This window comes from Megalops cyprinoides, chromosome 2, assembly GCF_013368585.1.
Source record: "Megalops cyprinoides isolate fMegCyp1 chromosome 2, fMegCyp1.pri, whole genome shotgun sequence".
Lineage (NCBI taxonomy): Eukaryota > Metazoa > Chordata > Actinopteri > Elopiformes > Megalopidae > Megalops > Megalops cyprinoides.
The window spans coordinates 61,457,577-61,470,843 of NC_050584.1; the positions used below are offsets into that span (position 1 = coordinate 61,457,577).

General features: G+C 42.3%; 1 protein-coding gene across 1 annotated transcript in view; it reads right to left on the minus strand.

The window, feature by feature from the left end:
• Positions 1-2,553: 2,553 nt before the first annotated feature.
• myo3a (myosin IIIA) overlaps positions 2,554-13,267 on the minus strand; it is a 70,529-nt gene continuing 59,815 nt past the window's right edge. Inside the window, exons 32-36 of the mRNA XM_036521375.1 lie at positions 12,803-12,938; positions 8,463-8,554; positions 6,959-6,999; positions 3,136-3,318; positions 2,554-2,668 (exon numbers count right to left, since the gene is read on the minus strand). Coding sequence (XP_036377268.1) covers positions 2,554-2,668; positions 3,136-3,318; positions 6,959-6,999; positions 8,463-8,554; positions 12,803-12,938 — 567 coding nt within the window. The remainder of the gene's footprint in view (positions 2,669-3,135; positions 3,319-6,958; positions 7,000-8,462; positions 8,555-12,802; positions 12,939-13,267) is intronic.

A 13,267-nucleotide genomic window follows, 5' to 3' on the forward strand; every position in this document is an offset into this window, starting at 1 on the left:
ACACTCATACGTGCACGCAAGCGCACACTCACAGACACGCTGTTTTTCTTTCATGTCATTCCATGCTACTCTATACTTGCCCAAAGGTGCATGGCAAACGGGAGAGACTAGCCCAAGGCAATTGAGGAAAATGTATGTTGCCTACATTTGTCACAAAAGTCACAGAAACAGCAGCAGGATATAAATAAGGTCATCTCAGGTAATGGGTTCTCTTTAGACAGTCGAACACTGCAGTGACATGCGTCGTTTGTCATATGCGATACTGTGTACACAAGGAGGATTGGCGTTTTTAGCAGCATGGTAAAATAATTTATAGCCACAGAAATACAATGGAATGACACGTATTTGCCATGTATCTTTCTGTGTGATTTTTATACGTTCGTTTGACGGATGGGCCATGTGTGTGTCTTTAAGACTGGCTGCGTAAGTTTTTTTTGTTGTTGTTGTTGTGCCGCTGCTTCTGATGGGACTCCCCCGGACATTTTTTTAATTAAAATTCATGTCATCACCGGGCTATTTTTGTAAAAAAAAAAATCTGAATACCCACAAATCTCGGACTTGACTAGATATTTACAACCCTGCTCACAAAAGACATGAAGGATAGCAACAAAAAGGTGTCCTTTGGTGTGGCAGGCTATCAACGATTCAAGGACTTTCACATCAGTAAACGATTTAGGATACAGGGAAGGTTATTGACGGATGGAGTCTGAGCATCTTGGGCCGCAGACAGACACTTAAGAACCTGGAAATATGGACAAAGGATAAACAAAAAGAGTGACAGTTTGTCAGGACCCCCCCTCCCCCTCCCCCTCCCTCCCCAAACTCCCACTAAACAACCATTAACCCAAACTGTCCCAACAAGGACACAAAGAACTTGTGCTGTCAGTCACTGCTAGATAATAAGAAACAGCTGGACAAAAGTTCATAAGTAATAATGTATTTTAAAGGACAAAATGTGAACAGTCAAAAGTAATAAAGCAGTCAATGTATTTTGCCTTTTTTAACCAAAGAACATTAAACTAAACCAGTACTACAGCTATAGGTGAAACAGATGACATGAAATGTACGCTGCAAATATACATGTTTCCAAATACACTCCAGAAAATGCATGTTTGGCTTTTACCATGACACATACAAAGTAAACGAAGAAACCCTCTTTTTCTTTTTAACAACTATCAAAAAACCAAGATATTACATAATATAGCCTTTACCTTGCATTGTAGTTAAAAAAGTCACTCTTGGGATGGGTCCCATTCTAAATACAAGTAATTACAGATGTTTCCATATTATACACAAAGTTTTTAACACATATTTTCAAACTTTGTCTGATACACAGAACTAAAAGCTTACACCAAACGTTACATAAATTTAACAAATTGTATAAAGTGTGCGAAAATAATAAGTGTGGGCTTATGTGTTATACGTCCACACACATGTCAAAACAATTTTCTCCTAATGCCTCAGTGCAATCAAAAATAAATTTCATACTGTACAAATGTGCTTTATAAGAGCACCCTTTCACACACTTCAGTATTTATTTTTTTCTTCTAATGCCCTATGCTTTTATTCCTCTGTTCCAGTACATCACATTAGTGCATAATGAAAAAATGATGGTTATTCCAAATCTTTCAATCTGCTAGTGATTTTTTTCCTGGAGAAAACACTGACGTTTGATCCCATTTTGGCCTTTTAAAAATGTCACAATGACTTCAGACACTGTAATTTAAAATGTGATGGACCAGGGTAAGTTTAGATCTCTTAGCTGGTTCAAAACATTTCAGACTGTGTGTACCTTCACTTTTCAGAGGACAATCTTGAATTTGATGATCAGAAAAGTGATCACTATATTCACAACAACGTCCACCTTGTGTCAGCTACTGGGGGCCTGTGGTGGGTACTGACGTCACCCCAGAAGGGATATCAACCACGTTCTTTTTAATCGCACCTGTATGAACATGGCTAGCAGAGCTGAAGTGAATAGCTTGTGTGAGTCCTGCGTAAAAGCCTTGGTAGTGGGTAGCAGGTAGCCGAGTGGTTGCAGCGGCTACATCACTCCCCGAGACCTGGTTAAGTAGCATTGTTGCCGACAGGCTAGGGGCAATTTGCCTTTAGCTCACCTGGCAACGACGCTGGCCATAAGGGGTGGGCAGCAAGCAGTGAGAACCCCGGTAACACCTAATACACAATGCAGCAAAGATCCCACTCGTTACACATCCAGAGTCTTCAGGTCTGAGTGCAGGAGTCTTCACGTCTGCCATGCCAAGACATCCATGCGCCTGGCACAAGACTGGAAATATCTCCTCCTGACTGACGTTATGGGGAGGACAGAGCGGACATCACAACCCGCAACGGACAGCATGTACCAAGCAGCCCGCATTCCATATGCAGACAGTTTTCTCAGTCTGAGTCACAGAGTTCTCCAAGCATGGCAATGTTAGTCTCAATCAGTATGCAAGTGAATCTGAGACCGTTAGTTGTGAAACGCTATTTACAAAAAAACGCACATACACATCACTGCATTGTCCCTATGATGCACGGGTTCCCAGATCACCACTAGTATTGCTTTATGAGTCTCTGCCTCTGAGAGGTCTTCCTGAGCAATTTTCTGTAGTCATAGGGGTTGTCCTCGGCCTGGCTGTCCGTGGAGGGCATTCTGGGTAATGAATGCCTGGGAATTGGAGGGGAGAAGATGGAGTGTGAATGTCCAGAAAAAACAGGGTGACGACAAGAAGTAGAAATGCACAAGCAAACAAAGAATAAAACATCTAACTGATCTCCCACAAAACACACCCCCCCGTTACACACTACACACCACATGCATACATCAATGATGACACATTGGACATCCCAGAATTCAGGGAATTGGCCATTTCAAATTGGGGAGAAAATGGAATTTTTTTTTTAAAAAGAATCATAATCAGGAATCAGAATTAAGATTCCTTTGGTTCTAACTGTACTCTACCTCACATGTAAGTTCCATTGGATAAAATTATCTGCCAAATGAATAAATGTAAATATAAATGTAAATGTAACTGCTTTCTGTCCCACATACTAATGTTCATTTGTGGGAATCGGAGAGATTGTATCCCCACACTGGGGCTGGAAAACGTTCCCCGTTAGGGACTGGCAGCACACCTTTTCTCTTTGGGAGGTTTTGGGAAGTCTGGCTCCGAGGCCGGCCTCTCTGCGGACAGCTTCCTCTCTGTCGACCCTGCCCTGGCCGCCTCAGTCCTCCGCTCACTTGGGAGGCAGCTTGTGGACTTGCTGGTGGTGAGCCCCTGGTAGTATGGGTCATCCATGTCCAGGAGCTTTCCTGGGCTGACATAAAGGGGAAAGAGCACAAAGACAGTTAAAAAAGGTTTATGCCTTCAAACATGTGACTGAACTTGTAACTGAAAGGTTGCCAGTTCAATTCCCCACTGGGGAACTGCTGCTGTACCCTTGGGCAAGGTATTTAACCTACAATTGCTAAAGCAAATATCCAGCAGAATAAATGGATAACATTGTAAACAACTGTAGCCTATGTAAGTCGCTCTGGATAACAGCATCTGCTAAAAGCTAATTTATGACATTGTGTAGGCAATGTAATGTAAAAAAAAAACATCTTTTTGAAAGAAAGCAAGGAGACCAGTACAGAGGTACTGCCAAACCTCATTCATATTCACATAAGCGTTCATAAAGGTGAAACTGAAACAAGCGCACTGTCCTTTGAAACACAGAACTCCGTCCAACCCCAACTTATCAAACCTATATCCTTGAGAACATTTGCTTATTCAGGGTATTGTCCAACTGGGGGAAAAAAGGAGATACAGAACAAGGCAGACTCAACTCTTCAGCTCTTGCACAGCGAGTATTTTCTGCAAAGAAGTAGTAAAATATTGTGCACAAGTACAGTGCAGCATCCTCGGCCACCACCCTAATGGTGCCCTGGATTAGTGGGTGTAGCACATAGGAGGTGTTTCCCCTTCTAAAAAGCTGAGGTATTGGTATCCTGCCTCAGCCTATGGTTAGGGTGCTTTCTATTTTTAGGCAACAAAGTGTTAAAGCCTCTAGAACCCAATTCCCTCTTTTATGGTGCGGAAAAGAAATCGGGGTTTGTAGAAGAGACAACGTCACACCTGCTTTTTGACGTGACCCCTCTCCCTCAGCCATGCTGGTAGGCCTCCTGATTCTCGTAACAATTCATAAAGCCAGTCATTTGCCTCTGATTCCTAAAATGGAAGCCTTCCCCTTGAAGGTTTTTTTTTATCTCCATTCTTTAGGCCTATTGGCTGTGTTACGTAATAAAAAAGCAATCTATGCTACTTGCAAGCTCCATTGCTTCCAATCTGTCAACCAGGCATCCAAAGGTATTATATCACTCAATTCCGACTATCCAACTGTAGAAGTACCGCAAATCTCTTTCCCTGTTGAATTTGGTCCGTTACTTAAATTTCTTTCCACAGTCTCAAATTTGCCTTGAGTTTGAATGCGGTGTGCACAGTTAATGCCAGAACAAGGATGGATTTGAATTCACATCTTTATCTATTTATATATTTTTTCTACAGAGAGAAGCAGCCTGCCTTTGTGGACTAATTATGTACAGTTGGGTTTAAAAGTGAATATAATTTGGTTAAATACATTTGGGCTTTAATGTGAATTAAATTGGACATGTTCAATTTGTTGGTCTTCAGTATGAAGGTATGTATTGGATCCAGGAGCAGGTGTCATAAACAAAAGGTTGCTGGTTCAATTTCCTCGCTGGGGCATTGCTGTTGTACCCCTGGGAAAGGTACTTTACCCAGAATTGACTCAGCAAATATCCGGCTGTATGAATAGATAACATGTAAAATTGTAACCTACGTAAGTCACTCTGGATAAGAGTGTCTGCTAAATGACTCTGATGTAATGTAATGTAATATCTAGTATAATCTGAAATAGGTCAAATTCCTCTGAATTCCTGTGCAGAGAGTCTTAAGGATGGAATAAAATCACCCCACTGTTTTAGCCTTCCACTTTAGAGGACAACCTTATAAACATTTTTTCCTCACATTTTACTTCAGATTCAAGATGAAATCATAAAAAAAAAAAAAAGAATACAAGGCTCTCTATATACACAATAAAAAGCAAAAGTGCTGTATATTGATAAGCAGCATTAAATATTGTCCTTTGTATGGCTGTCTAATCACAGAACTCAGATAGAATTCAAACTAAGTGTCGACATCACCCACAACAGTATGCGCGCCAAAAAACAGATTGTAAGCAATTATGTTTGAGGGCACAACTCTATGCAAATTTCTTCATCATGCTTCATAAACGTATTATTTCTTTTACATTAAAATATGAACACATTTGCCAAGGTTTTGGAATAATCCTCTGCCAGTTGAGATGTTACTCCACAACAATATCACCTCATTTCTAATAATTTAAATACATGATTAGAGCCATTTCTGCGCGGGAATGGATGCCAACATCATGCAGTAGCATTGCAAAGTAACAAACTGACTTTCATTTTTGTTGTATCAACAATCTACACCACAGCACCACTGATTAGATGGTATTTTTGCAGCAGATTGGTGGTTTACAGGGACACCTCCTTCTATGCCTTGTGTTTTCCCACTTTATCAGAGTGACTTTTGCTCTTGTTGCCTGTGGGCCAGATGAACTGCGAATGTAACACATTGGACAGACACCCTCTCTGTTGCTGCCCCCCCCCCCCCCCCCGGCTTGCTGTCAACAGGAGGCGGAGATGCTATCTCTCCACTGACCTTCTCCTCCTTAATGATGCATGTAAACTACCACCTCCCATCCCCAGCTTTATTTATCTGATAACAAATTATCGGCCTGGATGCTAACGGCCTGCGCCTGTGTTGGCTGCAGCACCCGTCTCTGAGGCTGTGGTAATAAAGTGCCCCCTCTCCTGCTGTAGCACAGACCTCTCTGTCAATCTGCTGCTACTCTTGGGGGGGGGGCCCATCATCTCTCTGTGCGGTGGCTCACCTTGAGGTACACACACACACACGCACACACACACACACACACACACACACACACAGACACGCACACATGCACGCAGACTCATATACACAGACACACACACACATGTGCAGACACACACGCATATACAAACACATATACGGACACACACACACACACATGCATGTGCACATAAACACATATACACACATGCAGACACACACACACACACATACATGTGCACGGACACAAACACACATTATCTCTCACACACACACATACACACACACAAGCATGTGCACAGACACACATACATACATGCTTGCACATGTTATTTAAGGAAATATGGATTGTATTTAATCTAAGGACAAACTACAACATTAATTACTCATATTTACTTAAATAACCTTTAATACTTATATATAATCATACAGGATCAAAATCAATGTAGTGCAAAATGAGGCTGCCATGCTTTAACATTATGATCGATTGCATAACTGTGTATGAATAAATAATAAGTGGTTCACAACAACCTTTTGCTGATATTTAGGTAATTTACCCAGTTGTACACTAGTTAAGAAATAGCATAAAGATTACCCAGTTGTAGTTAAGAAATAGCATAAAGATATCAGAAATTGCAACAGTGTCATAACTTGCATTCAACATTGCCTTCTTCTCATACTATCTCACCATCCCTATGCTGTATTTATAATGATAATATTTAATTTCTCCCTCATGTGCTTTAGGCAAACACTGTAAGCAACAGCCAAAGCGAGGCCTCACTGATGCTGATTGATGAATATGGGTTGTTGTCAGATAATCTCTGCGTCTGTAAAAGTGCTGTGGTCCTGGCATCAAGCCTCAGCCCACTGGCTTGTTTGGGCTTTTTCTCCTCCTCACTGTCATTACTCATCCCCTGAATAGCAAGCAGCAGAACCGTGCTGGCTCCGGCGAGCGGGACAGGGTCATTAACGCCAAACGCAACGCAAACATATCGATTTACCTTTGTTTCCTTGGCCTCCGTTTCTCGTCCTGGACCGATCTCTGTAGATGAGTAGACAAAGAGAGAGAGGTGAGTTACAGCCATCTCGACCGCTTTCACAACACACATTAGCGGATGCGCTGAGTATAAGCAACAACAGTTTAGTTTTTTCAGCTACATTAGGCCACGCATGCCTGGAGGCCTTTCACTTCACCCACTTTGTGGGTAAAATTGTGGATAAAATGTGAATAAAATTAAACACTTTTTGATGTGATGATGCTGTGGCAGTTGTGTAATCCAGCTGGATTTCAAAATTATTATCCCTTTGTAATTTCCCCGTAATTCCTAAATGTAATCATACGTCTTGATAGCCTGCTTAAGACATCCTGCTTTCCAACCTGATGCATTATACGGTAAGTGCCTGTTTTCAGTCCGTACGATCACTCCACATTAATGCTCATTAAGAAGTGGCTAAAGCTTCAAGGTCCCCTGCGTAGCCTTTTAAATCCCACTGTACGCAGTGACCACACAGATCTGGCACTGCAGACACCGCAGCTCACAGTGAATACTGATGCAGCTGCGTGGAGCAGTACTGCAGGACACTGGGTCATGGCACTGCTCTCCTTCCATAGCAGGAAGGGATATTTTTGTGAGTCATAAGGGCTATTTGCATTTATCCAGATGAAAACAGAATGAGTCAGGACTACCGAGACTGGGCCCCAGGTTTGAAAACAGGATAAGTCAAGACTACCGAGACTGAGCCCCAGGTTTGAAAACAGGATAAGTCAAGACTACCGAGACTGGGCCCCAGGTCTGAAAACAGCACGAGTGAGGACTACCAAGACTGAGCCCCAGGTTTGAAAACAGGATAAGTCAAGACTACCGAGACTGAGCCCCAGCTTTGAAAACAGGATAAGTCAAGACTACCGAGACTGGGCCCCAGGTCTGAAAACAGCACGAGTGAGGACTACCAAGACTGAGCCCCAGGTTTGAAAACAGGATAAGTCAAGACTACCGAGACTGAGCCCCAGGTTTGAAAACAGGATAAGTCAAGACTACCGAGACTGGGCCCCAGGTCTGAAAACAGCACGAGTGAGGACTACCAAGACTGAGCCCCAGGTTTTAAGACCATTTTAGTAGAAGACCTAAATGTAGACTGTGACTCATATACATGTATGCATGTCTATATGTACAGAGAACTGATTATGAATAAGACAATGCCTAAAGTGATCATCAGTTGTTTTTCAGTGCATGACCAAAGCCCAGACAAATATTAAGACACAAATTCAGTACATTTTCTTTTTGAAGCCAAGACTATGACAACATTTCTGTGGCCTGGTAGTTGAGAATAAGACCAAATCTTATACCAAGACCAATACTAAGACCTGGTCCAGAGACTCCACAAAATGTATAAATTCCGATTACCTGCACACAGAAGTACAACATGCACGGTTCTGCAAGGAAGTGGTAATTATAACAGTTATTATAACAGTCTCACACACATGCTACTACAACAGTGACTCACATGGATGATGTTGTAGTAAGTGGAGTCCTCGGGGGTGTTCAGCGTTTTTGGCTGCTGCGTTCTGCGGGGTGTCCTTGTCTGTTTCTGATCGACTAGAGGCAGCAAAGGAACAAAACGCACGTCAAAGCCTCAAAAGCCCAGAGATTTCCACTGAGAGAAGGAATACTGTGCGTGCCAGATTGAGCTATGGCAACAGAACAATTTCTCTGGTCGACTTCTAAAGAAACCCTCATCTCTGTCACGGTCTTGGCTTTTTTTGTGCCTCGTGACAGACGAAATAGGAGGGATTTGACGGGCACTTTTCCATTCTTTTGAATAAAGTTGCTGAGAACACACAACTTTTTTTCATCTTGTTGAAAATCAATATCTGCCTGAAAATGGCTCCCCATTGTGTAAGAGGTGTCTGCAGCTAGCAAGGAGAGGGGAATCATAAGGAAAAGCCCTGCTGTGTAATTGCTGTCTGCAGAAAAGAGAAGCACTCTGCAGCCCCAGAGAAGTCTCCCCTCAAGAGGCGTCTAACCTCACTGGGCATGAACCTGTGGAGAAAGGAGCTTTGCACAGACGCAAGGCAACGCACAGTGTTAGGAGTCACCTCCTGCAGTTCTTGGCAAGGACTCAAGTGCAACGAATGCATGCATTTTCAGCCATGGAAAAGCAGCACTATCTCTGCCGACCTGTGTGCATATCATCATCGGTTTGATTCCAAGACTAGACACTTCTGTTGAGTCAAGGCACTTTACACTGGATTTCTCGATTCAAAATCGAGAATTAGAGATGGATTCTTCGTAAAATACAACTGTTCATTGCATGTTCATATTTCATGCTTGCTTCATACTTTTCACCTTCCTAATGTTCTTCTGGTTTGTTTCCCTCATAACACAGACGCCATAACAGAACAGCTGAACACAAATACAACAGGTTGTAGAGTTGCTCAAGGGGTCCCCTTTTCATCCAGGCTCAAAAATGGGTGTACTTTTTTCAATTTGTAAACAAAAAACAGAAAGGGAAAGCTTTGAGATTGTCAAGGCTCAGGCAAGGACTCAGGCGCGGACCACGGGAGCTTCGGGTTCCAAGCGTCTTTAACGAAATCGTCAGGCAGATCGCTAATCGGAAACGGGCAGGGTCGAAAACCGGAAGGCAGTCCGTGGACAGAACGGGGATGGGGAAACCGGAGCAGGCAGGGTCGGGAACCGGACAGGCAGGCAATCAGGCGAACGTGGCAAGGCGGCAGGCAAAAACGAGGTCAGGATACGAGCAGGGTCGAAAAACAGGAGAAACACACTGTGATGAACTAGCAAAAGGACAGGGAAAAGCAGGGAAGATATAGGGCAGGGCTGACGAGGGGATGGGAAGCAGGTGTGCAGGCAATCAGGCGGGCGGAGACCGGGTGGGGAGCAGGGCAGGACTAAAACACAAGGAAAACGAAAGCACATGGGCAAGGAAAAACAAAAACACAACAGCTAAGGAGGTGGAGCACTGACAGAGATGAAATGTTTTACCAACTACAGAAGCAAAAATGTTTTTGTTTTCATTTTCCTCTGTAGTGAACAGGTTAATTCCTGGAAGCCCTTTTGAAATACTGACATGTGTGTCTATATCAGATAAAGACACAATGTACCTTTAACCCATACAATTGTGTCATGTATTACAGGTGCACAAATTGTCTGAACCTTTATGTACACATGTATTTTTTAATAAATTGCAGAAAGATAAAAACAGAAGATAAATACACATTTGTTTCCTGATAAATGCTACAAAATATGTTTCAAGTCTCATATAATGGCCATGAATGGATGCAATTATGAATATGATCATGTATGAAGTACAGTAATTCTTCTACATATCCCTTCATAGGTGAAGTTTTCTTTTGGTGGTATTATGTCAAGTATGAATGATATCCAGGTGATGTATTCCAGAGTAAATAATTTTGACAGCCCCCAGCCTGACCTGGCAGTGAATGTTAAAAACCATTTATGAATGTATATCAAAGTTAATTGGTTATTGGAGAAAAAGGCTGTCATATTTATTGAATGCGGTTCTTAAAAGGTCATTGTAAATATTGAATCGCTCAGAGGAATAAAAGCCATTTGAAATTCACACATTAGTGTTTATAATTGCCATGCTAGTTTTAATGAAAAGCAATTATTATTTAATGACCTACTGGCATAAAGAACAATGTTATTGCCATTCAAAGTGCAATCAACTTTTTTCCCCTGGAAAAAAATGCCATCTGCAAATGATGGATTGTGATTATAATTATTATTATTACACTAGAACTCACAAACAGAACTCGATTAAGCAAGGCCAATCTATCAAGATATTATTTGAAAAAAAAAAGACATGATTGCAATACTGCCAGTAAAAATTACATTTCAAGTTCTTAGGGCAATCTGGTTTCACAAAACATCATTTCACTATCATGCATTTGTCTGGGAATGGGAATAAAATAAAAGGTTGCTCCAAAATAATTTTTCACAGTGTAAAAAGGTCACAGGGAAAACTGTAGAGAACAGTGCAGGAGGCAAACAGTGATAGAAATAACCCTCTGCCACGACTGAGAAAGCGGAGGCCATCATTACAACGGGAAATAAAGATAATTATAGTTGACACCATGATTACGATTTCCCTGGACAGCGGTAACTTCAGATAACAGAATCTTTGCCGCCGGTGCAGTTTGACGTGAGGAGCGAAACGGCGGCGAACTTCACTCACGTGGTTTCCTCACTCATCACCCCGGACACCAAAGCAATTACCTGCGTAATCTCAAAAATCAAGTGAACAATAGATCTGCAGAACTCTGCCAAATCCAGATGTCACATCACAGTGGAAAAAAAAAACCACCCGTTTCCTGTCTCGGCGCTTGACATCCCTTGGTTGTGATGATGTCGGGTTTCGGAAGACGCAAGAACGGGACTTCCTCCACTGATAAAATCAGTGACAGAGGAAAAAGAGAAAGCTAAGCATTTTCAAACTGAGTTTACGTATGAAATTAAGACAGGCTTATTGAAATACAATAAGGAGGTGAGGCGCTGAAGGCGTGACTGAAATGCGTGACAGGAAGGAACGATGAATGAAAAACTCAGTGGAACAGGTGAAGCGAGAGAGAAAGGAACGCAGTTACTGGAATCTTCCCGCTCATTATTTTTGGGAGAAATCAAACACGAGAGCGGGCTCGATCAATCAGTCGACGGAAGATGTGTGGCCAGGACGAGTACTCTTTTTTTTTTTTCCAAGGTAGATGAAAGGCGCGGGCAATTTGCGGGAACACTCCGTCTCCTCTCAGCAAATGTCAGAGACCCCTCTCTGCTCAGCGTTTATGAGGGAGCCACCCTCCTGCTGTGCGCTGGCAGAGGGGGCAAGAGCTGTCGAGAAGATCTATTGATAGACGTTGAACTTCATGCTTTTGTTCAGACAGGAAAGCACAGGGCAGCTGCTTGATTGCTGCGGTTTTCTCCGTCCCGGCCTTTTTTTCCTATACTCTTATTCCCCTTAAACTTACTTGGCTTTCTGCTGCCTAAGCTGCCTTCTCTCTTTCTCACATCTCCCACACCAATGCATTGCTCAGCGCCTTGTTCTGACTCCTTGTTGATACTCAGAGTCGTTAGAGAAGCTTTATTTTTGCTTCCCGCTTTTGGCTTAATCATTCTCCTCTTTATCTTCGAGCTCAGAATCATTTCCTCCTATGAATGCTCTCATTTCCTCACAACCTACTTCTCCGTTGGTGTGTTCCACCTTTTCTAAATCTCTAAGTCCCTAAGTGTCTTTTTTAACTGCCAACATTAGAACCATAGTCTCCTATTACCTTTTGTTTTGTTTTTTTCCTGAAAACACATGTATTTAAATAACTCCACTTAATTTCACGCAGCCTGTGATTTTGATACCATTCACGTCTCGTCTGATGACATCATTTTGCTCGTCTCTTCGGAGACGAGCTCTTGCACGAGTCGGTGTTTGTAAGGGTTGCTGAACTGCAGGATGACTCAGTAATTCTGGGCCTTCCTGAACACGGTGTGATCGAAGACGGAATCCATGAACGAGAGCCGCCGCTTCACAAAAAAGGGATGCTGACTTTCCTGGGAATAGATTTTTAATTTTACCCCCTCAGGTAATTAATTGTAAATCTAGGCCAAAATGTCATCCTCTTCAAGGTTCTCTAACAATATGGCGCAAGCACCCAAATGATAAGAAATTCATACTCAGCAAGACTCATTAATTAATTAACTCAAAAAACACTGAACTTGAATTCATGCAGGCTACTAACTAAGTAGCTACTAACTACTGCTATCTAAGAACCAGACAGCCATGCCTGATCACTCAGTATAGCCCACTGTGAAACCCACCTGCTTGGTAATAGTTAGCGGTATACCCGTTGACTTTCATGAACATGCCGTTGCTGATAGGGCTTATCCGGTGGGCCAGAATGATCTCATTCAGCTTCAGCTGGAGCGACAGGTAGTCTTCTGATGCCTTGGTTATCTGAACCAGGAGGAATCATGTGTAAATGTCAGATAGAAAAGTAATTATTTCACACCTTTTTGGTCTAGCGTGATTAATATTAGGTTATTCTCATTTAGCAGAGCAACTTGCATAGGTTAAAATTTTATGCATTTATACAGTTGGGTATTTAGTAAGGCAATTGAGGGTTAAGTACCTAAAGGTACAACAGCAGTGCCCCAGCAGGGAATCAAACCAGCGACCTATTGGTTACTAGCTCTGCTCCTTACAACTACATCAAACGGCTGCCCTGAATGTCCCTCAACATGAAAGCAAACATGTACATATATGGTTGCAAACAAACCACATGT